Source organism: Centruroides sculpturatus, unplaced genomic scaffold (genome assembly GCF_000671375.1).
Source record: "Centruroides sculpturatus isolate CEXI.00-Female unplaced genomic scaffold, Cexi_2.0 scaffold363, whole genome shotgun sequence".
NCBI classification, from domain to species: domain Eukaryota; kingdom Metazoa; phylum Arthropoda; class Arachnida; order Scorpiones; family Buthidae; genus Centruroides; species Centruroides sculpturatus.
The window spans coordinates 422,292-445,744 of record NW_019384701.1 but is presented as its reverse complement, the minus strand read 5'-3'; the positions used below and the strand labels follow the sequence as shown (position 1 = coordinate 445,744).

Sequence of the window (23,453 nt, the reverse complement as noted above, 5' to 3'; positions counted from 1 at the left end):
ATTTCAAACAAGAGTTCAGGACGTTTAATAACAGCATTGGACGAGTCCTCCAGATTTGAAGGATGATTTCCCTGTCTATTCCATCCATCCCAGTTGCTTTCTTTTTCGGAAGGCGGTGAATAGCATCATTCACCTCAGAGAAGGTAAATGGGGGATCGTCTTCCGAAAGTAGTGCGTCGTTCCTACGATTCCTTACTGCGTTTTGCTCAGGGGTGTCCTCAGATAGTGAGTCTGTGGGGCAGAAGTAATCCAGGAGACTGGATATGGTGGTCTCCAAATTACCGGGATTGTCAGGATCACTACAAAGAACATTACGATACTTAATTTTATTTGCACAAAGTTTATAAATAAATCCCCATGGATTCCCTCCAGCTCCAGAGCAAAAGTTTCTCCATGATTCCAGTTTAGCCTTTTTGATGGCTTCTTTATAGGCAGTTTGATGAGTGAGATAGCACATCCTCAATTCATCTCTTCGCTGGTCATGGCAGCGTTGATAGATCCTGCGAAGTCTGTTGTTAGTTTGACGCATCTGAGCGAGATTATGGTTCCACCATGGTGTGGCTCGCCCTTTGTTCCTCTTTTTTGGAATAGCTTTATCACAGGCTGCAGAGATATTGCAAATGGTAGTTTCAATGTAAGTCTTAGCCTGTATATATGAGTCATTTCTGTGTAAAGGCATGTCAATCTGATTAATCATTTCGCAGAATTTGCCCCAGTCTGCAGATTTAGTATTAAAACACTTCTTATGTGAGGCTTCTCCACTGTACTGATTGCAGTGGCCTATACTGTAGGTCAAGCATTCATGCTCCGTAAGACAGTCAAAGGTACCTACCTTCCAACCCTGTATCATGGAACAAAGGTCATCCGAACAAATTGTCAAATCAATCCAAGAATCCCCGTTCACGGTTGAAAATGTAGGTGAGGAATCCGGGTTATTAATGACAAGAAGATTATGAGCGGCAATAAAGTCTTCAAGTGCAATACCTCTGTCATCTTCACTATAGCCTCCCCACATAGATGAATGGGCATTGAAATCGCCAGTAATTAAAAAGCTGTTGCCTTGAAAATGAACCATGGCAGTGTCTAAATTCCGGAGAGTATCTAAAATGTCACTTTTCCTAGAGCAATATACATTGAAAATGACGATCCTTCGGCTGGGGAAACAGACCTCAATACAGACACAGGTGGTTGTACAGAATTTCGGATGTTTGATGATTTGCTAAGTCTGGATTGACAATGATGTCTGCGGCCCATGATTGCCCATCTTGACTTTGAATGATGATGTCTCTGGTACTGAAGCATGCAACCCTATTGTTGCGTCAATAAGGCTCCTGTATTAATGCAATGTCAAAATTGAGCAGTTCATTACGAAGTTGAGAACTGGCCACGATAGACCGCCCCAAGTTTACCTGTACAATATTAATTTTGAAGTTCTGTAAACCACTCAACAGTGAGGGACAGATATATCTGTCCAGGGCGATTGTGTGGCAGTGGTGAGGGACGGATATATCTGTTAAATTCTTTTGGGGGTATCGCCAGAAACTACCGCAAAAAAAAATTCACATAAAAAATGAATTATGTAACAATAAAAAAAGACTTTTCTTTACTAGACATAACTGTTTACAAGATCTTTTTCCGAAATGGTAATGAGTAAAAACATGTGGAAAAATACTTTAAAAATTTCCCACATTAATTCTCCACTACTTTGGGGTAGCACCATACCTGACTATCCCACTGCTGAAAGATTAAACACCAGATGGGAATTCAAAAATTTGTATTGTCCATTTTTGAAAATTAAACTAGTTTTCTGTAAGTTTCCAGTATTTGGCAGTATTCTACATTCTTTGTCATTAATTATTACTATTTCTGCTCTGTAGGTACTAGGGTTTCTCATTTCCCGGGAAATTTGCCTCTAGCGGGATTACGGTAAAAATAATTTCTTTTCCCGGGATCCTGGGAAATTCCGAGATGAGATAGTAAAATAGAATTTTATATGAATAAAAAAGATCATACAGGAATATCATAAATTTGAATAATTTAATTTATTTTCTAGTAAGTAACTAAAAGTGTAGGGCCAATCTCACCCATACGGACACGTTAGGCTCAATTAATTTAGGTTCTCCTACATTATAAGATGAAAGTAAAATAAAGCGTTTCATTGGGTGTTTTAATAATTACGAAAAAAATACTATTTCATTTCTAAAGATGAAATAAAAAATAAACTAAAGTGCAATGAGTGATATTTACTTTCAGCAAGTCTCCACTGTTCAATGATGCGCAAACACAATACATAGATATTACATGAACTAACAAGTAGAGACTTGTAAAACATAGGTAATAATATGCAGCAAGAAACCTCAAAATTTCTCTCTCAGGTGAGTCTTCAAGATGCAACTTTTCGTATAATAAATAAAAGAAAGAAAACCTGACATGGTAAATTATTATTGAAATGCGAGATTTCCCGGAAAAATAAAATTTCCTGGAATTTTTCTCGTATTGAATAAACGGCGAGAATCGCGGGAAAACGGGATCCCAGGAAAGAAACCCTAGTAGGTACTAAGAGCATTTTTTTTATCATGGTTCAGCCAGGCCCACAATTAGGGTGGCCAGATGAAGAATGGGGCTCAACATAGCTGGGACAGGCCATCCCTAAAAATTCATCAGTTTTTTGACTGCCTAAATTTAATCTTTGGTTCCCAGAGTGATAGGCTAATATTTTATTATTTGGCTTGTCTCTTTAGCACTATTGTCTTCTTTCTTTTCCACTGTAATTGCTTCAATTTTTTAAACCAGAGAAATTTTTGTAAATTTCCTATGCTCAGGGGACATAAAAACATCATAGACAACTCTATTTAGGCTCAATTTTTAGTAAAACTGAAACAATTTTGCTTGCATTCAGTTTACAGATGACAACATTTAAAGGAATTTTCAAAATGTATTTATTGTATAAATCAATTTATTTCATGCTGCTGCTGACACTATTTGAGTTTCTTTTTAAAATATGAAATATACTGTCAAACTAAAAACTATTCAAATTATAAATTACAGTGGGTGATTTGTTAATGAACATAATCCGTTCCAAGACTTTGTTCGCTACCCGAATTGTTCGTTAACCGATTATTGATTTACCATAGGTTTCTATGGGAATTTGATTAATTGGTTCTGGAGACCCCCAAAATAAAAAAATATATACTTTCTTACTACCTTTATTTATATGTATTGATGATAATAAAAATACATACATACATAGTCTTGCGTTTTTATTAGTTGTGTTTTTTTTCTGTTTGAAAGGGTTAAAGAATCTGTCTAATGTCGATTGCTTTTCTCTCTTCTTCAGGATTTTTCGTAAGTAATTAATAGCATTGCAATTGCAGAAATCCCCAAGCCTTAACCTGGTTTGGATGCCATTCTAAGACCGTTGTTCTGACATCCTCCCACTTCTTCAAAGGATCTTTAATATAAGATATCGGCATTAATCCTCTTTTTCAGAAGAAAACATATCTCGCCGAGTTTCTTGGTGTTCTTCATTCAAGAGTTCTTGGCGTTCTTCTGTCGTCAGATCCATTTCGTGTTCCATTATGAACTGTTCGATATTCTTTATTTCTCAGATGTGATTTTTGTTACTCCTTTAGCTGCTTGAGTCTTCTTGATTATACAGTATGTTTCTTAAATAAGATTGAACTTCAGCCTACTGTAGACCTGTTTACGCCATACTGCCCAGCAACATTAGGCATCTTCTGCCCACTCTCTACCTTTGCTATTATACTCTCACCTTTCGAAAAGAAAAACAGACGCAAAACTTAACGAGTGCCTACCCGACAGTCTCGCGAATACATAAAAGAATTGTTAAAAATAAGAAAAATAAAAGGCTGGAATTACAAGGGAGAGTTTCAAAGTTCGGAGGAATACTATCCGATCGGTATATACCGGCTTGAGAGTCGATGTCGACGTCTCCCACACTCGGAAAAGTTTCGAATTGTTGCCCGAAGACAAGGGAAGACCAATCGGTATTCATTAATTTACGTCGCTTCTTCTTGTGTTTGTTCTGTGGGGTGTTCATTATCCGATCATGTGTTCGTTGTCCGAACGTAAAAATCTTTCGCAAAAGTGTTTGTTATCCGATTGTTTGTTATGCGATCTGTTTGTTAACCGATCACCCACTGTATTTGAATTGTATTTCTAACTATAATTTAAATAAATATTAATTTCAAGGGAATAACAACAGATTCAAATTATCCAATAGTTTGAATTAATCAAATTCAAATGTAATTTAAATTCTTAAGAATTTACAAATTTTAACTGTGTTGCATCATTTGGTATTTGCAAACAATTTAATTTATTAAAAAAATTTTTTTATTTTAGGATAATATTCCAGAGGAATTTAAATCTTTATTAGCTGGAAGTTCAAAAGCATTTGTCAAACTACTGAACCCCATAATAAATAACTGTGTTCAAGATAAAAAAACTCGTAAACAAACAGTTTTATCAAAATTCAAGGTAAATGTATTGGATTAGAACAATTATTAAACTACTGTACATATTAATTTTTAATTGAATTTTTTTTCCTTAGGCTTCTCTAGATGATTTAGTAAAGAAATTGAATTTATGTGACGGACACTATATCAGATGCTTAGTACCTAATTCTGGTTATCAACCTGGATATTTGAATTCCCAATATTTATTAATGCAATTAAGAGCTTGTGGAATTTTGGAATCAATAGCTATATTTCAAAGGGGATTACCTGTAAGGTAAATTCATTTATAAAGATTTGTAGGGAAGAAGAAACTTTATCAACTATATCTTCAAAGATTGAATATATAATTTTCTTGTTCTTAAATTTTATTTCAGAATCAGATATGACACTTTTATAACTCATTATCATCCTTTATTTGGAAAAAGCGTTAAGTATTTAAAAAGACTTTCAAAGTACATTTGCCAGAATAATGAAGAGTCCAATAAATTACCATTAAAAAGACAAAATGGTTGGTTTAAATTTTAAAATTATTTTATAATTAAAATTTTATATTTTAGTTGTGATTTTTATTTTGGGTATTAATTTATATACAAAAATCAATAATTAAATACAATGAAATAGTTTTGCAACCAGATTTAAAATGTAACTTATCAACCAAATATAATTGACTTAATTGTCAAAATTGAAAATTAAGGTTTCTTTGTTTTTAATCTAAGTTTATGTGTTAAAATAAACTTCAAGAAGATTACTTTGTTATTTTATGTGTAATTACTTTCAATTTATGCTGTTTTGAAAATGTGTTCAAATTTTTAGCTAAACAGTTACAATTAATGTAAAATTTTCATTATATTGATACTGAAGCATATAAACTGTTATTGATAGAAATGAAAAGATTTATTATAAAAATACATTAAAGATAGCCATATTTTACCTGATATTTTTTATGTTAAAATAGAACACAGCCTTGTACAATTTGGACATGAAACCATGTAATTGTACTGTTTAAATAAAATTAAACTAGAAAAGTTTCTAAAATATTTTTTTCCATTTCCATTTAAAATATCAGTGATTTATCTTGCTCAATGTCAAGAAAATCTGCTATGACATACTTTTTCTTTGTAATTTGATTTCTTCTAATAGTGATATAGTTAATATGGTTTGATTTGATAATTAAAGATATGTCTGATGAAACATCTTGATAAATTCTGCTTATATTTGCATGTGTATAAGTTTCATATTGTCACATTGCTGATGTGTATTTCCTATGAAATATGTGATGAAATGCCCTTTAGTTACTCTACTTATATACCCATGTTGAATATTTTAGAACATTTTTCCAATGATTTTTAGAAAAAAATTAATATATTATTTTATCAGATTGTAAAGGTAAAATTTAAATGTAGAGGACGTGGTTGCTGTATCATCAAATGCAGTGTGTAGCGTCTGTGTAATCCAAAACGAGTTGGTAGGCGAACAGACAACAATTGGTTAGAAAACGTACGTTTTATTTAAAAAATTCTTAATTCATATGCATTTCGGGTTGGCTTATATTCCCAACCCCTCTTTAGTGCTGTTAAGATTACACAAAAAAATTTAAGGTTAGTTTTACGACATTGGCTAAAAACTAAAAACGCAAGGTGTTGATAACATAAAAATGCTTACATGACATATAATGGTACAGCATAGATGTATTTTACAAAATTTTAATTACATAGTAGTATGGTATAGCCTATGATATGAAAAACTGTCAAAATCCGAAAACTTATATTGGTGAAACAGGCCGGTCACTAGAAACCAGAATTAAAGAACATATGGCAGCCATCCGCCTAAAACATAACACTTCCCCCTGGTACTACCACACAATAGACTATAATTGCCAAATTAATAAAAACAATACAAATAAAAACAATACATGTAATACAAAAGTGTTACATGTAGAAAAAGACCCATATAAAAGAAAATTTAAAGAACACATAGAAATCAAGAAACATCCTAAAGATAACTTAATTAATGTTTCAGAAGGCATGTCCATAGACCCCCAATGGTACAAACTCATAGAGAATGCCTCCACGCGTTAAAGATTGTTTAAACCACAACCCCCGTGTATGGAATGTGGGTAACTTTATATAACATTACTTGTCGTATTCTGTTACTAGGCGAACAACAGATAACACTAGTTGTTAATTTTTTTGTACTATGTTCCTTTTGTATCGGAAATATTACATTCTAACTAAAATGTAAGTGTGTATTGATATATTTTTTAAATTAATATTCTATGTTATACAGTTCTTCATATGTTAAACAGCCTCCCCCTTATACCACTTTTTTCATATCATAGGCTATACCATACTACTATGTAATTAAAATTTTGTAAAATACATCTATGCTGTACCATTATATGTCATGTAAGCATTTTTATGTTATCAACACCTCGCGTTTTTAGTTATGTTCCTACTAGCCAATGTCGTAAAACTAACCTTAAATTTTTTTTGTGTAATCTTAACAGCACTAAAGAGGGGTTGGGAATATAAGCCAACCCGAAATGCATATGAATTAAGAATTTTTTAAATAAAACTTACGTTTTCTAACCAATTGCTGTCCGTTCGTCTACCAACTCGTTTTGGATTACACAGACGCTACACACTGCATGTAAAATTTAAAGTATTGATTAGGTTATTCACCAATGTAAAATAACTAATATTAAAAGAGAGCAAATATGATATACTGTAAGTGAATGCAAGCTTGTATAATGAAGCAATGTTTCATTCACATCTGTTTGCCCGGGTATAGTGTTGTTCATTATAATGCCATTGTGCAGTTCTGTGAACTTTATCTCTATATCATACATCCATTTGTCAATAATTATAATTTTATTAATTAAAAATAGTTCTATTTTATCTTTGTTTTCTGCTTGTTTATTGTCTTAGTCACTTTTATATTTAATGGGTAAAAACAATAAATTTTTTTGATAAATTACATATTTGTTTATGCTGTATTTGCTTCTCTCATTTAATATTAATACTTTTTATATTAGTGAATAATCTGATGAAAATGAAAACTGGAACCTTTAATCCATCTAGTCATAATATATAAAAATTTCAATCTTATTGCACTCATAATTCAAATACTTTTTTAACTTATAAATCTCTTCTAGTGCCTGGTGCATTGACTATTCTCTTATCTATTTGAGACAGACAGAACATCTTGTTCTATTAAATTGTCATGTATAGAATATTTGTAGAGGTCATGCTGGACTTTTTTTTTTTTGGTTGATTCTAAGATGCATATATTTTACCCTTACTCATCCAAAATAGAGATGCATATTACAATTCATGGCATCCTTTTTAGTCTTAAACAACAATCAATAATTGTTGTGAGTAGACTGTGTGGAGTGGTTTGTATCAATAACTAACATTGTTGTCTATACTGTTAATCAGTCATATCAGTTCAAATGTGTTTTTCTGTGTGTTTAAACTAAACTATTTGTCATCTTGAAAGGAATTTTAGAGGTTGTTACAATGCTGCTAAGGAAGCAAAACTATTTTCTATGCAGAAGAGCATGGAAATGGCATTTATACCTTTATACTTAATTTTATTAAATTTTGTTATCTTAAAATTTACTCTTTATATAACTTGAAATTTTCTTTCAAAATCATGGTGTTCTTGAATCAAAGAAATGATTTTTTGAATAAATTAAACATTTATTTACATTTATTATAAAAAGTTAATAAGTAATTTTATAAAATTTAGGTGGAATGCTACCTGTATTACAGACAACATGTCGCCAAATGATTTCTGATTCTTTGAAGAAAACATTATCTCATCAAGACTGTCAGTTTGGCAGGTTGAAAATATTCTTGTCATCAGAAGTGGTAAAAATTGATAGAAAATTGCATTCATTAGAAGTTTTTTTTTCTAATTAAAAATTCAAAGATAATTTTAAACTAAATTGGAAAAATTAGGAATATTCCCTTTTCTTTAAAACTTACTATTTAGTAATTATGTCAAAACTTAAAAAACTTATAATATTTAATTGCTTTTTTATTTTTCTGCATAGAGAAATCATAAACTGCTAAATTAATGAAGAAAAAGTATTAGAAATTCTATAATTTTTGTTTTAAGGCTATGTTAATAGTGTATTTATTTATTTATTAAGTAAATATTTAAAAAGAAACAAAAATGTTAAATTGTTTAATTTTTGATGTTAAAGTAATTTATTTTAATGTTAACAATAATTTAATATTAATTTTAAACTCTTACCTGTTTAATGATAAATGTAATCAAACTAGGATACAGGGTGTCTACTTAAGTGCTTACCCAGGAGCAAGAGAGCTTTCCAGCATTAAAAAAGTATATGGATGTGATATATGCTTATTTCAGCACTAAAATAATTGAAGAAAATTAGTTTAAGATGATTTAACATAACATATATAAATAATGATTGTTAAGGAAAAGACACTATTCCAGAAATTGATATGAAAAAGTTAATTTTATTTCATTAGAGAACATGTTCAAAACAACCACCTTAAGTGGCAATATAAAGATGTTTACAGTTGAGTTGTGTTATGGATGGTATGTAGCATTTGTTGTGTCAGTTATGGGCCTATCATATGCATCTCTCTAGTTTTCTAACATTACAGTGTTGCTAGATATGCATTTAGGTCAAGTCTGAGGAACATTAGTGACTAAGGAATGGGGCTGTTTTCTCCTATCCAGCAGTTGCCAAACCACTCTGAGCCACATCTCTCTGAGAATGAGAAAAGTATCTGTGTCAGCCTCTCATCATAAACTTCAAACTGGACATTTGGGACCAAAGCAGTCCCAATTCATTGGAGCAGAATAAATAAAATGATGGTGTTTACTATATTGCAAAACCCAGCTCATAGATGCCCTTACTCCTATGTACATGGAAATGATCAACCAGTATCAGCCATTTGGGACGATTTGGTTGGCAGGTCCACACTGTGGCAACTACCATTCTTGGGAAGACCAAGCCAAGGAGATGAGCCATTGACAAGCAAATTTGATGGTGGAACGAGGAAATACAAACAGCTGTAAAGGAGAAAGAGAGAATTGAAACAGTGGTTCTAGACAAAGATGATCTTAAACACTACAAGGTTCTAAAATCAGCAGCCAAGTACACAGTAGCAGCAACTAAAGCTGCATACTATGACTATATTTGTACAAAGAATTGGACATGCCTGTAGGGGAAAAGAAAATTTATTGTCTGGCCAATGCACATCATCAAACCACCAATGACATTGTCCAGGTCAAGCATATGAAAGATGAACACCAACAACTCCTGTGAGATCCTCATGCTATCCTTTGTCGCTGGAATGACTATTTCAAAGTCAATAATGAAGAATTTACCCACCCTCCAATTCAGATGCTGACCTAGTCTCTGGACCAGTGTCCTCAATCACCATTTAGGAGATTGAGGAGGAGGTAAGGAAGATGAAAAATGAGAAGGCAACTGGCCCTAATGATATCCCAGTGGAAGGTACTCAGGGTATCAAAATCTTCACTGACCTCTTCAATCAGATCATTAATGAAGGGGTTGCACACTACCTGCTTGGACAACCAGTACCACAGTGCTGATCTGGTAGGATAAGGGAGATGTAATTGAATGCATGAACTACTAACCAATCTGGCTCCCATGTCATGCTATGAAAATATTTGAAAAAATTATTGACTTGGTTGCAAAGAATTGTCACCATCTCTCTGAATCAATGTGTGTTTGTTAAAGGAACTGGAACAATAGATGCCATACATGATGCCCAGCTACTTTTGGAGAAACATCATAAACATCATAACATCATATTCATATGGCATTCCTTGATCTGGAAAAGTCCTTTCTCCATGTCCCACACAAACTCATCTGGCATACTGTAAGATCTTGTATTGTCCCGGAGGCCTATGTTCAATGGATCCAACTGCTTTATCACAATGTCACCAGTGTGGTTCGCTGTGCAGTGGGAACCTCACCTCCTTTTGTGTTTAAGTACATCAAGGCTCAGCCCTTTCACCACTTTTGTTCATCTTATGTATGGACAATGTGAAGACTAATGTCCAGACACCTTATCCTTGGACACTGCCCTACACTGATGTCCTTCTGACAAATATTCAGCATCATGAACTCTAAGTATTGTACAAATGGAGGAATTGAACAATTGGCTTTGTGAGTTCAGGCTCTGACTGAACATCAAGAAAGAATACATGGAATATAGGCCCTGGACCCTTGGAACCGTCTGTGGAGAAAACCTGAAAGTGGAGTGCTTCGGGTACCTTAGTTCCCCCATTTGCAGTGATGGGGACAACATCTCAGATGCCAGGGCTTGGATCAATGCTTCCTGGATAAAATGGACCCATGTTACTGGGATTCTGTGTGATCATCAAATGCTACTGTCTCTAGTCAAAAGTGTATATATAGAACAGTGGTGCACCTGGTCACTCTATGGATTGGACTGCTGCGAAACAAGAGCAAATCTTACATGCAGTGGAAATGTGGATAATGCTCCAATGGTTCCTTGAGCTAACACATTTTGACCATGCCACAAATGAGGATGTCTGTCTATAACCTGAGGTTGTGGCAAAATTGCATGAAGGATGACTCAGATGGTGTGGACACATTATGACTCAGATTATAACTGTTTTTCATTATAAAGTGTATATAAAACTATTAAAGTGCTAATAAAAAATTGGAATGAAAATGAATTAGATATTTATTAAGTCTTTTTTTTTTTATTGGTTCCTTAATATGTATTCAATAAATAAGTACAGTAGAGCGTTGTTTATCTGAAAGAATTCCAGTTGGCAAATTTAAATTTTCTCTAGTGCTGTGGCGCTGCAATCTTTGGCTATATCTTGGGTTACTCCAATATTTTTTTTGTTGGTGTGTGTGTTTTAGCTGGCAGCGCTGGCACTTTTGTTTGGTGTTTTTCTGAGGACTGTGTGTGGTGGTGAATTGAACGTTTTTGATACTAGATCAACTTCTAAAGTTTTTTTTTTGTTTTTATATTTTTCAATATATTTTGTTTGTAAGAAATAAAGAAATAATTTTTAATGATACAATAGCCACGATTATTATTTTTAAAAAGTTTACGTTAGGCTTAACATTGACGAAAATTCAATGCAAAGCAACACACAATGGAGAAAAATTTCAACATGGGATAAGTTAATATATTTTTTTGCACATAATCGGTTATCTGAAAAATAAGTTATCCGAACAACCCCAGTCCCCAATTGATTCGGATAAACGATGCTCTACTGTATTCATAAGTATATAATTTTCTTAGCAGTCTTAAAATACGTAAAATGATTTTACTATTAATTACAAGTAACTTTTATTATAAAAATGTTCTTTATAAATAATTTATTTATAATGATAAAGAATATGAAATTTTTTTAGTATTCAGTAAAAATTTATAACGAAATATTAATACACTTATAATTAATATATTAGTTTCATGAACTGGAAAGAAGTTTGTTGGAAAAACATTCTGAATCTGCTTCAATAATCCAATTCATATGGAAAAATTACCAAAAAAGAAGAAATAATGCTGCAATTATCATTCAGACAGGTAATACTAATGTATTATTTCAAAATATATATAATAATTTATTGTAATGAGACTGTTTTAAAAAAATTAAGGAAAATCTGATGTCATTTTAAGCAAATAAGAATTTTAATATCTTTACTTTTATGTGAGGTTCTGGATAGGTCTGAACTCTTCATTAAAGTTAATGATAAAGTATTTTTTTGAACAGCAAAAGAGGAGAGAGAGAGAATTTTTTAGTATGAAAGATATGATAAGAACGTATAAATGGAAGAAAGTTAGTCCTCAGATCGACTATTCCCAGTTGGGATTGAATTAAATGTTGATTTTCACCTCTCTTATAATCTGAGTTGAAATCTCATTACACTTACAAGGAGAAGGCCAGATGTTCGGGTCTCCAATTCAAATAAAACTTGCTGAGCACATAGCCCTAAACGCAAACAGCTCCTTGTCCAAATAATAGGACCCATTTCTCAAATGTTTCTGAAAAATGGCCTCTGAAAATTGAGTGTTTAACATACAATAAAAAGTGAAGCTTCCAAAGACTTATAAGTTATAATGGCGATAGCTGTTACAACCAGCATTGCTAGATTACTTTCAGATATTTTTGCTCATGGTTACATACTATGTCAACACTAGTGAATAAGCTTCAAATGTTACTGTGGATGGTGTAGAGTGCCCCCCCGTAGAACTAGATCTGCAGGGCTAGACAAAAACAATGGACAAGTCAACTTAACAGATATACTGGCTTTTAATTAATTCCTGTTTGGCATGATTACGATATATATGTAGAACACAAACTATCACAAAATTGACAAATTTTACAATATCCAAGTAGTACAATAAAATGCTACACATGTTTACACACTTCCCTCTTTTTCCTCCTCAACTTTTGGGGGCTCCTGACAAATGATAAAAAGGGACAATAAAGGCACATAACAAACAAAAAATTACGAACTAATTTACTCATGACACTTTTTCTACCGCATACAAATATTGGAAGAGAAAAACTAATCTGTTCGGATGAATCTTCCACCACTTTGCCGTCTGCTTCGGGTTCAACCAAAAGAACCTCTTTCCTTGGTTTTGTATCTTTTCAAGCCATAATCTGGGCATAAGTTGGTCCTGTGTTACTCTTGACTTCTATAACTCTATCTATTTTTTCCCTTAAGGCGTCCACTGCCACTTGCAGCGAGTCCATAGGTTTCTGCTTTAGTAGAGCAATAATCCTGTTTATTTGGTCGTAGACAAAAGCAACATGCTCTCCTGTTCCTAATCGACACTTATTATTATCTATCATATAGGTTTTCACCTCCTCACGGATACTTTCCACGAGTTTTATTCTTTCCTCTTCTGTCGAGACATCCATTTCGCCTTGGGACAACACCTCGTCGTCCGACTCAGCGACGTGTGGCCTCTTGGCCATAGTCCTTAAAAGGACTGTTTATAAAATGTAAAAGTGCGCAGAAGTTACTTGGCTTCGCCCTTAAGGGCTACTAACAGGCAGGACCTCGTGAAGGTGTAACTCTGCTTCCCCTTGGCCTTGTATTAAAAGCGTTACAAAAGAGCACTCTTGAAAAATAGACGCAGGCAAAATCGCCGAATAAGCTATCGAATCGCTCACAAAAAATGCATACAAAACAATTGGGGCACCCTGCCCTCTTGAATACATTGTTTCTCAATGTTACACTGTCCTTAGTTGGATACATATGGATTGCTCTCTCTTGCCTTATCTCCATCCTCAGGCCTCTCACACTCGCCGCTTCAATCTTGTATATTCACATGTGGCCAGAACACGATCGAGAATACAATCGACCCCCCTATAACACAGTAGATATGTTCCTGTTTTTATGAATCCAGCTTCTGGGAGTCCAGCCAATCACAGCCCAGCACGTGTGCAGTTTACGGACTATGGCTGTTTGAATAAATTGTAAAATTAACCGATTCTAGACAAATTCGACTCAACATTTCCAAAATACATATAATTTTTTGGGAATAATCCATATAAACTATGCTATAAACAAAAAATTGTAGGATTACTTACCGATGTGCACCGTTTGACTACGCCATTGCTTGAGCTTGTTTTCGTCGTGGAGATTGTCATCGAATGGCGCTCGTGTGCTTCCTGATAAATTATTTTTTTTGCGTAAAATTCACTGAACTTTAGAGACATCATTAATATAAATATAATTTTTATGGATGTTAAATAATAAATGGTTTTTGGTAGGTCTGCTGCTTGTTTAAACTCAATGGTTTGTGCAATCCTGTTGTGACACGAGTCGGCGATAACGTTTTACCGAATTATAGGAGTTTTTTTAGCATGTTTGTACGAATACTGTTGCAATTTTTTTGCCATGATATAGGAATCCGAACTATAGGAACCTGTGTTATAAGGGGGATCGACTGTTAGCAGGAAAAAAGTCCTTACTACATGTGGGTCATGACCTTTTATATCGTGCCAAGTGGATATCCTCCTCACGTGATCTCTACTGGCCAATCTGGTTGCCAACATAAGATGAATTGGGGAAAGGTGACACCATGAACAAAAGCGAAGGGGTTGAGGGAAAACTGAAACACAAAAAATAGTCGCAAAGCACTTCCATGGACAAAAAAGACAAGTCTGATACGAAAATAGGGTAGCATTGTCGCAGCATTTTTTAAAAATTGTTAATGTTATGACAATTTTCTTATCACTCATTTTTGTTACACTTCAAAAATAACAATACCATCATATCTGGAAATTTATATGAAAAAATAAAAATTTTATTTAATGATGTAAGAGTTAAATCTACTGAGACTTCATTTTTGCTAAACAGGAAATGACATCACATTTTTAATCTCTTGTTTTATAAGCTTTAAACGTGAGGAATAGTAATGCTAATGATATAATAAAATAATATTGTTACACATAAAGAGAGAGAACTAAAATTACAAAGGTTTGAACCTGCATACTGTTGCACCAATATCTAGTTTTAGTCACTTTGGTATCATTGTTACAAGAAAAGGCAAAACTTCCAAAGATTTATAAGCTAAAACACTCAATTTTCAGAGGTCTGTTTTTCAGAAACTCTTGAAAAGTAGGTCCTATTATTTGGACAAGAAACTGTGTGTTTAGAGCTATGTACTCACCAAGTTTTGCTTGAATCGGAGACCTGAACGCCTGGCCCTCTTCTTATTTGCAATGATTGACCAACCATGAAGAAAGCAAGAATAGGGAAAAGTGACCAATTGGAATGTGAGATCAGGAACATGACATAATAATAAAAAAACCCAGACTTCAAGGACACGATGGCTGCTTTTGAAAATTTCAAATGTCAGATCCTTTGTCATGTGTGTCTTGTGCCTATCTTAGTCTGTCTCTCTTCCTTGGATCAACATCATCATCTCATTGGAAGTTGACTGCATTGTCCCAGAGACATCAGAGGAACTCACACTGTAAACCAGAAACATTTCTTCATTTGGGATTTGGAAAGGAAGAGATCTAGAGACCACCACCAACTATGAACTTGCAAAGTGCAGAAATCTTGCAAGCTCCTTTCGTGTTGAGTAAATGGTTTCTTGTAACTGTTAAGTCCATCAGTACCAGTTAGATCCACATATGACCCTATTGATCCCTCTGTCTATCCTGACCTTGGATGCCCTTGTTGGCAACCTCACATTTGTTGTTAGCTGATTAAAAAAAACCTTAGTTATCTTGATTTGAATATGGACTAGATAAAAAAGTATTGGTATTGAATTAACTTCTATATTGGTCAATTGCTATTAGCTATTAAGTTGAAAGAAGAAACTTTCTCTATTAAGAAAAACTGAAATGTTTATCATTTATGGATATTAATAATTATTTCTAAATGATAGATTGATATAAAAGTAAACAAATTTGTAGAGAAAATTCATAAATTTATTGCAAAAGTAAAAATATTTAGTATTTAGAACAGGGGTGGCCAACCTTTTGCATACCATGCGCCAATTTTTTGATAGAGGAGTTTAGATGTGCAGTGGTGTACTGTGGGTATTAGTTGCCCGAGGCGGAGAAAAATTTCGGCCACCCCTTAATTAGGTATTTCAATTTATAAGACGAAAATTCAGTTTTGCCACAGCACAAGCAATGAAAAATGCGGTTGTAGTGTAGTTACCCATATAAAATAGTTCTATACGATATTAGTGGTGTACATGAACACGAATGTATTGTGTATCGTACAGGGGGAAGAAAAGCTCAACAGGTGTCGCAGGAACTACTCGGGAGAAGACGTTAGCAGTCCAACCCGATTCCTGGACTGTCTGGACAGTAGCACTGTCGTGGGACGTTAGCACTGTCATTTAGACACCTGTAAACTGATCGAAAATAAACATACATGCATGCACTGTAATTTACTATGTGGAGAACACTCATTTTATCTGTAAAGTTGATTGCAATGAATTGTGTAACAAATGAACTTGCCAAGATAGACTATAAAAAATTAATTTTCTATGTAATATTCATAATTGCAAAGAAGCCAAATCTGGCAATGTTGCTCAGAACTGACTGAAGTGCCACTTGTAATCGTCCAATGCGCCAAGTTTGGCGCATGCGCCACATTTTGGCCACCCCTTATTTAGAATATCAAATTGAACAATTTCCATAATTATTTTAATTTTAGTATAACTTGTTAATTTAGAAATTTTTTAGAAAATTTCTCCCTCTTCAGTATATTTTCATATTTTTGTGCCCACAAATTGAACACTTAAGAATAATTTAGAATAATCTTTAGTTTTCACTTCAGAATCTATTTAATTTCCATTCAAATTCTATTTATTATTATTAGTAATACTTAAGTTTATCATAATGGTTTTTTATAACAAAAAAAATGAATTAATACTAAAGATGCAGACATGTTTTAAACCAAGGGTGTCACATTGGCAGACCATGGGTCACATGCAGCCCCTGATGTGATTTGTTGTGGCCTCCAGCCACAATGTTCTGAAATTAAATAAGACGGCTTACGGATCAAGATTAACTGATAAACATCTATCTGCCATAATGAAGATTGTTCTCAGTCTTTGAATCCAGATATTGGAAAACTAAGAGGAAGATAGCACTGGCAAGTTTCTGGTGAAAACAATTAATTTTAGTTCTATAAATATGTACATTAATTAAAATAAATGTTTAAATAAAAGCAATACGATAGCAATTACATATTGTTGAGTTGAATTCACTGAACTACAAAATGTGTTTTAGTTGCCCTAGCTATATTCCTGTATTCTCACTTCAAATTATAATTTTAAGAAAATTTGTAAATGTGATCTGGCCCGTGTGAACCTTACCAGTCACATTAATGGCCCATTGTTTAAATGAGTTTGACATCTGTTTTAAACTAAAATTTCTATGATTTTAATAAATTTTCAGTCTTTAGTTAATTTTAATAGCAGATAGTCTGAAAAATCAAGAGGTTTGTTTAATTATTTTAAGTTAAACAAATAGATTAACTTTTTCATTAAAAAAGGTAGGCTCTTTAAAGTAGAGAACTTTTAAGATTAGCAAGAACAAGGAAAAGTGACCAATTGGAATGGGAGATCAGGGACATAAATATTAATAACCCCAGATTTATACATTTTAATATTATAGTTCAGAAGTGTAAAATTTTGGCAAGTAGTAATTATGGGACATAAGTAGAATTTTTTTTGTTTTGATTTTTATTAAGAGATTAATAAAAATTTCAAATAAAAATGAATTAGAAAAAGTCAATCTTTACTTTGTAACTAATTTGTATATATATATTTTTTTGTTTTAGCATTTAGAAGATGGAAGAATCGTAGTCATTATATAAAGATGAGAATGGCAGCAATAAAAATACAGAGAGCTTTCAGACAATATATGACTCTGCAAAATGACAATTTTACAACAGTAAGACTAATTTCTAAAGACCTGTCTTCATTTCAGTCTGATGGAGACAAATTCTATTCTATATCAGATTTTAGTAGAAACAATTCAGTCTGTCTCAGTGATGATTTCAGTGAAAATAAAGGTATACTAACAGGAACTGAATTAAGAAATATCCGTCATAATTCTGATGTGTTTGATGTTTCAAATGATGATAATTTTATCAACGAATTTAAACTAAACCGTTTATCGCAAATTAACGTTAATGGCAATTGTGAAACAAACCAATATATAAGTAATAAAAATGAAGTAAATGCATTTCCAGAGGAATGCGTGTTTGAAGATGATTTCAATGCAAGAAATAATAATTTGAATAATTGTAGAGAAACATTTCAAAAAAATAATTTGGTTAATTTCTTTCCTTCTTACTTCAAACAGAAAAAGGAACATGAAAGTGGTGAACAGGAATTACACTGTGAATTTAATGAAACTATATCAATGCCAGTGTGTGAACTCAGAAAAATTTATCAAACTAAATCAGAATTTGTAGAATATAAAAATTTCAATAAAGACAAATTTAGGGAATCACATAATATAAATTTGGAAGCAGCAGACGATTCTGAAAGTCAAATTCACAACAAAAATGGCAGAGAAGTGGTGTCCAAATCTGTTCCTTTGTTCACTGCAATTCAGCATCTGTACCTAAAGTATGGATTACTTTCAGTTAGGAGAATGCCAAAAGTAAGTTTACAAATACATTATAATTTATAAAACATTAAAATAAAGAATTTAAAGATAGTTAGTACGTAGCTCATTTTAACAGAAATTTTATATATCTTTTTTTAAATTTGAAACATTTAAAAATGTTTTTTTTTTTATCATTTAGACAAAGATTCGTTTTCACACACGTCTAACACCTCTTCTGTATTCCCATTATCCGCCATTATGTGAAATTCAATGTAGTCTTACCGATGCCCTCGAAGACGAAACAGATTGCATCATCCACAGACTAGAAACAAATTAATAATTTATGTTATACTAACTCCAATGTAAAAGTCATTAGTATAAAGTTAGCTCAATTGTAATAGTTGATTTATTTGTACATTATGTAATATATCCTATAGGAGATTACATCCTTTTTTTACATTTGTTAACATTGTTTTATAAATAAAGTATCAAAGAATAGTTTAGAGTGGCCAAATTCATATGCTAAATTAGAAGTTATTTATATTATCCCTTCCATTCTCCACAAAATCTAACTTTTCATGTGCTCTTTTAGTCATTTCTCATGTTGACAGTGGAATGTAAGTAAAGCCGAAGTTGGTCCATGGTGAAGTAAATACTGATATACAGTACAATAGTGTCACTGTAATCTGACAAGAATCCAACTGATGGGTGTTGGATTACTGGCTTTTGTATGTATGTACTGTTTAGTAAAATATGCACTTGATTCATAGATTAGTTTATCATATTAATCACAATTGTGCCTGTTTTGCCAACCATGTGTGCAAGAAACAACTAGTGACTGACAGTACACGTGTACATCAAATAGTAAAAATTTCACACTTGCTGCTCTGTGGTGATATGTCAGATTACTGGGAATTTCAAACTGGCAAGTGATGGACTAAACTCTATTGTATTTTGTAGTTGAATAATAGAGAGGTTGAGGCAGACATTTTAAACGTGTAAACGTGTAGGTCGGACGTTCGGCGCCGCTTTCCCATAAGCCTAAAAGTTTGACAATGGTGTTTGGATAGTCGGTGGAATCACACTCGACATTCCAAACACCATCATCAAACTTCTAGGCTTACGGGAAAGCGGCACCGAATGTCCGTCCTACACGTTTACACGTTTAAAACGTCTGCCTCAACCTCTCTAATAACTTATACAAATACTAGTACCAAAATAGCAGGTGAAATTTTCTCTAGGTATTCATTAATACAATGACTTATCCGAGTAGAATAAATGTTAATATTCAATCTTCCAATAGCTGTTTTTAAGTGGTAGAGTAGACATTATTTCACAATGGTTTCAAAATAAATTGTTACATATTAAAGTTGGAATTGAAGAAATCCATGCCATATCAGATCCATGTCCATTCTACCATCCCAGTTTATCAATGTTTTGTGCAAAGTGCAAATGATTTCATGTAAAGCTGCAAATCTAATGCACCGTTAACTGTTGTTCAACAACTCATTATTTTTAAATAGTGCGAGGTAAACAATGTGGTTCTCTGTTATATTGCTGGAGTTCTTATTTCTTTCCTCTTCGTTTTGGATCACAAATGAAAAAACAGCATGTCTCTTGATAGAGGCAGCCATTTTTGTTTGAATCAGGTGACTGGTTGCTGCAGGGATGCTTAATGTACAGTTGCCATACGTTTCGATTTGAAACACTTGATCCCGATTGGAATTTTTTAAAAACTCATTTCTATCAAAATTAAGTGCTTTTTCCTTTTATAATAATAATATCTCATAACAGATGGTGCAGAGACTATTTATTAACCATTTTGGCTTCAATCGTAAGTTTCAAAGTTTTTCTCTTAAATATTTGCTGTTACGAATATCGTTTTAATAAAATAATTTAAATGTCGCAATCGAGTTATATAATAAGAATCGTGCCATTACAGAGTTCTTATTATGACGTATTAAAACCTGAAAAAGTACAACTTATATTGAGTAAATACGATATACTTTATTTGCTGTTTATAATAGGTATGTGATGTACAAATGTTTATCAATTTGAGTTGACATGTAAAAATCTGCCTGTCTACGTGCCAACTTGTTTGGTTGACATGGATGTGCCAGTAAACTTTGCCTTTAGTTGCTTTACAGGCTAATTTATATGAGTAATATTTTACACGGTAGCGTTAATCTTTCGATAATAAATTTTGAAATTTTTTTTATATAATTCTATATTTTTTATTTTATTTATTTATTTATTTATTGAATTTTTGAGATTGGATTCTCGCACAGCCTATGGTCATCTTGCAACGCCTGTAATATTTGTAAAGATAATTATTAATTTATACGCGTTTTATCTTGTTTTAGCCACGACAACACATGTTCGACAAGTTAGATTTGTAAGATTTCAAATCATAAACATGTAAAAATTTCAGCAACGAGGTGCGTAATTTTTTCCCGACAAAAAACACTAATGAGTGAGATACATTGGTACAAAGTTAAAATTGCATGTAATACCATCTGTCACGAGATTTCATTAGTAAGTTTTATTAAATATAAAAATTTATATACAATCGTAAAAATTCCAAGTACAAATTTAATTGTTGAAGTAATTATAATTCTAGTTTGAACGTATCCACTGCAATGCATATTTTGGTTGAAGTACAACGTGGAAATGGTTCCCCCCCGCAATACATTATTCTCTGATGAAATTTTTTACAAGTAGAACATTGGTTGAAATACAGTCTGTATAGGCCTTTTTACAAGTTGTTTTGGCCAGTTATAGTCGTTTAAACACGAGAACACTGCTTAACGTTTCGTTGTCACTTTGCCACAGTAAACGCTACTGTAGTAGTTCTATGCACTTTAATCGAAGTACAAGAACGAATTTCGAATGGTGTCGAAGTATCCGTCCTTATGTGAGATAGCAGAAATTCCTCTTTTTAAAACTACTCTTTAATAGTAACGTTGCGCGAGTTACGCGACAATTGTTGGTCTTAGCTACCTGAGAAAGTCTCCCGTTACATATTCTCGAAAGCAACATGACGCTTTCTCGTGAACTATTATCGTCCTCCGTCGTATATCGCGCAGGGAGGAACATCCTCGCCTTTTTTCGCGTTAACTAACTAGATGGGCGTCGTTTAACGATTCGGCTGAAATTCGTTAAGTATTTTCGATCGCATGCTGTCTTTCGTTGTAGAAATTGCGACGCTCTCCAACTGACACTTGCATTGCACGAAATCGTGCAATGCAAGTGTCAGTATTGTGCATCTGTCGTGCGAGCGCCGTGACCGCTTCCAATAAAAACACAGTAGTACTCTTTAAACGAATTAATGATTCGATTATTTATACACCGATCACGGACAGCCATCGACAACTTACGATCCGTTTGCTTTCCACACGACGAAACGAAACACGTTTCTTAAACTCTTTTTTACCACGTCCACCGACCGCAACCGTCATTCTCTTCCCGACAGATTTGTGGCAACAGCTACGCTTTTTAACGAGAAAGTGTAGATGGAGAGATTTCCATTATCGGCAACAAGAGATGCGGCGATATCTTTTCGCGATAGTCGATAAGGCAATCTGCAATGCATTAAGGTGATATGCGACACGCGAATCTGTGTGAGGTCCCATGGTGTGACTCTGAACTCTGAACTTAGCACTCTGGACTCTGAATCCAGTGATCCGAGTTCAAATCTCGGTGGGGCCTTTGTTTCTTCTTCTCCCCTGTCATCTTTTATGCAATTGAAGGCGACAGCGACAGTATTATTCAGAAACTTCTTTTGCTTTGAATTTAGAACAGAAACTCTGCTTCACACACGTGCGGCGAAGCAGAGTTTCTGTTTGACGCTTTGCAACGTTTCGATATGTTTACTCTACTTTTCCGATGCTTTCAAAACGGAATTCAACATGTTTCGAAACAATAATGCTAATTGGGTCANGAACAGAAACTCTGCTTCACACACGTGCGGCGAAGCAGAGTTTCTGTTTGACGCTTTGCAACGTTTCGATATGTTTACTCTACTTTTCCGATGCTTTCAAAACGGAATTCAACATGTTTCGAAACAATAATGCTAATTGGGTCAGAACTTTGCTACATTTCACATTGACCGGTATCGGCACCCTGGGATTTGGCAGCCCGCGTGCATGCATCTACCAGGACCGTCTCTGATTCCATCCATTAGTCACTCGTAGGCAGCTATTTGACTGATTTAAAAATTAAAGAATATTTTCTTATTTTTATGTACGTTTCTTTTCAAAGCTATATTTAATTATAATTTTCTTTAAAAGTATATTAATACAATTGAAGAATATTTTGTAGCAGGTGTGTACTGTACATTTATCACACGTTTTATTATTTTATTTTTAGTTTTAGCCCTTATATTTGGCTAGCGATTTATTATGCTATAACCCTATCACTTTAGCCTTTAAAGCATACGAACACCATATATACAATTATTTCAATAAAGTTAATTGTTTACATTTATGTTTTGGTTGTCTTTAATGTTTTATTTACCAATGTATTTTAAAAAGTCTGCTATTTTGAAAAGTCTACCTGATAATTAGGCAGTTTATATCTTTCTGTAATAATTAATGAAATATAAATTATTTTTAATAATGTTTCATGTAGATTGCTCCACACACAAACTTTTAAATTGCAACTAATGTCACAGTGTTTTTCAAATTTTAACTATAAATTCATCAAAAAATGCGCAACTTTAATAAATATCGAATCTGTAAACATTTAATATAAAATTTAATTAGTTTTATTAAATATAAAAATTTATGTACAAATTTAATTGTTGAAGTAATTATGATTGTGGAGTACACAAACCGAGTACGTGTATTTTTTGCTTTATTTAAATTCGTCTGGTATGCC

The 23,453-nt window shown here is 33.2% G+C and overlaps 1 protein-coding gene across 2 annotated transcripts in view; it reads left to right on the top strand.

Annotated features, from left to right (window-relative positions):
- Positions 1-19,079, top strand: part of LOC111627565 (unconventional myosin-XIX-like) — a 79,400-nt gene extending 60,321 nt beyond the window's left edge. For both annotated transcript variants that reach the window (XM_023371166.1, XM_023371167.1), the window contains exons 15-21: positions 4,363-4,497; positions 4,571-4,749; positions 4,850-4,983; positions 8,226-8,347; positions 11,938-12,055; positions 17,800-18,629; positions 18,775-19,079. In XM_023371166.1, the coding sequence (XP_023226934.1) occupies positions 4,363-4,497; positions 4,571-4,749; positions 4,850-4,983; positions 8,226-8,347; positions 11,938-12,055; positions 17,800-18,629; positions 18,775-18,912 (1,656 nt within the window). In that variant the 3' untranslated portion in view covers positions 18,913-19,079. The remainder of the gene's footprint in view (positions 1-4,362; positions 4,498-4,570; positions 4,750-4,849; positions 4,984-8,225; positions 8,348-11,937; positions 12,056-17,799; positions 18,630-18,774) is intronic.
- Positions 19,080-23,453: the final 4,374 nt, after the last annotated feature.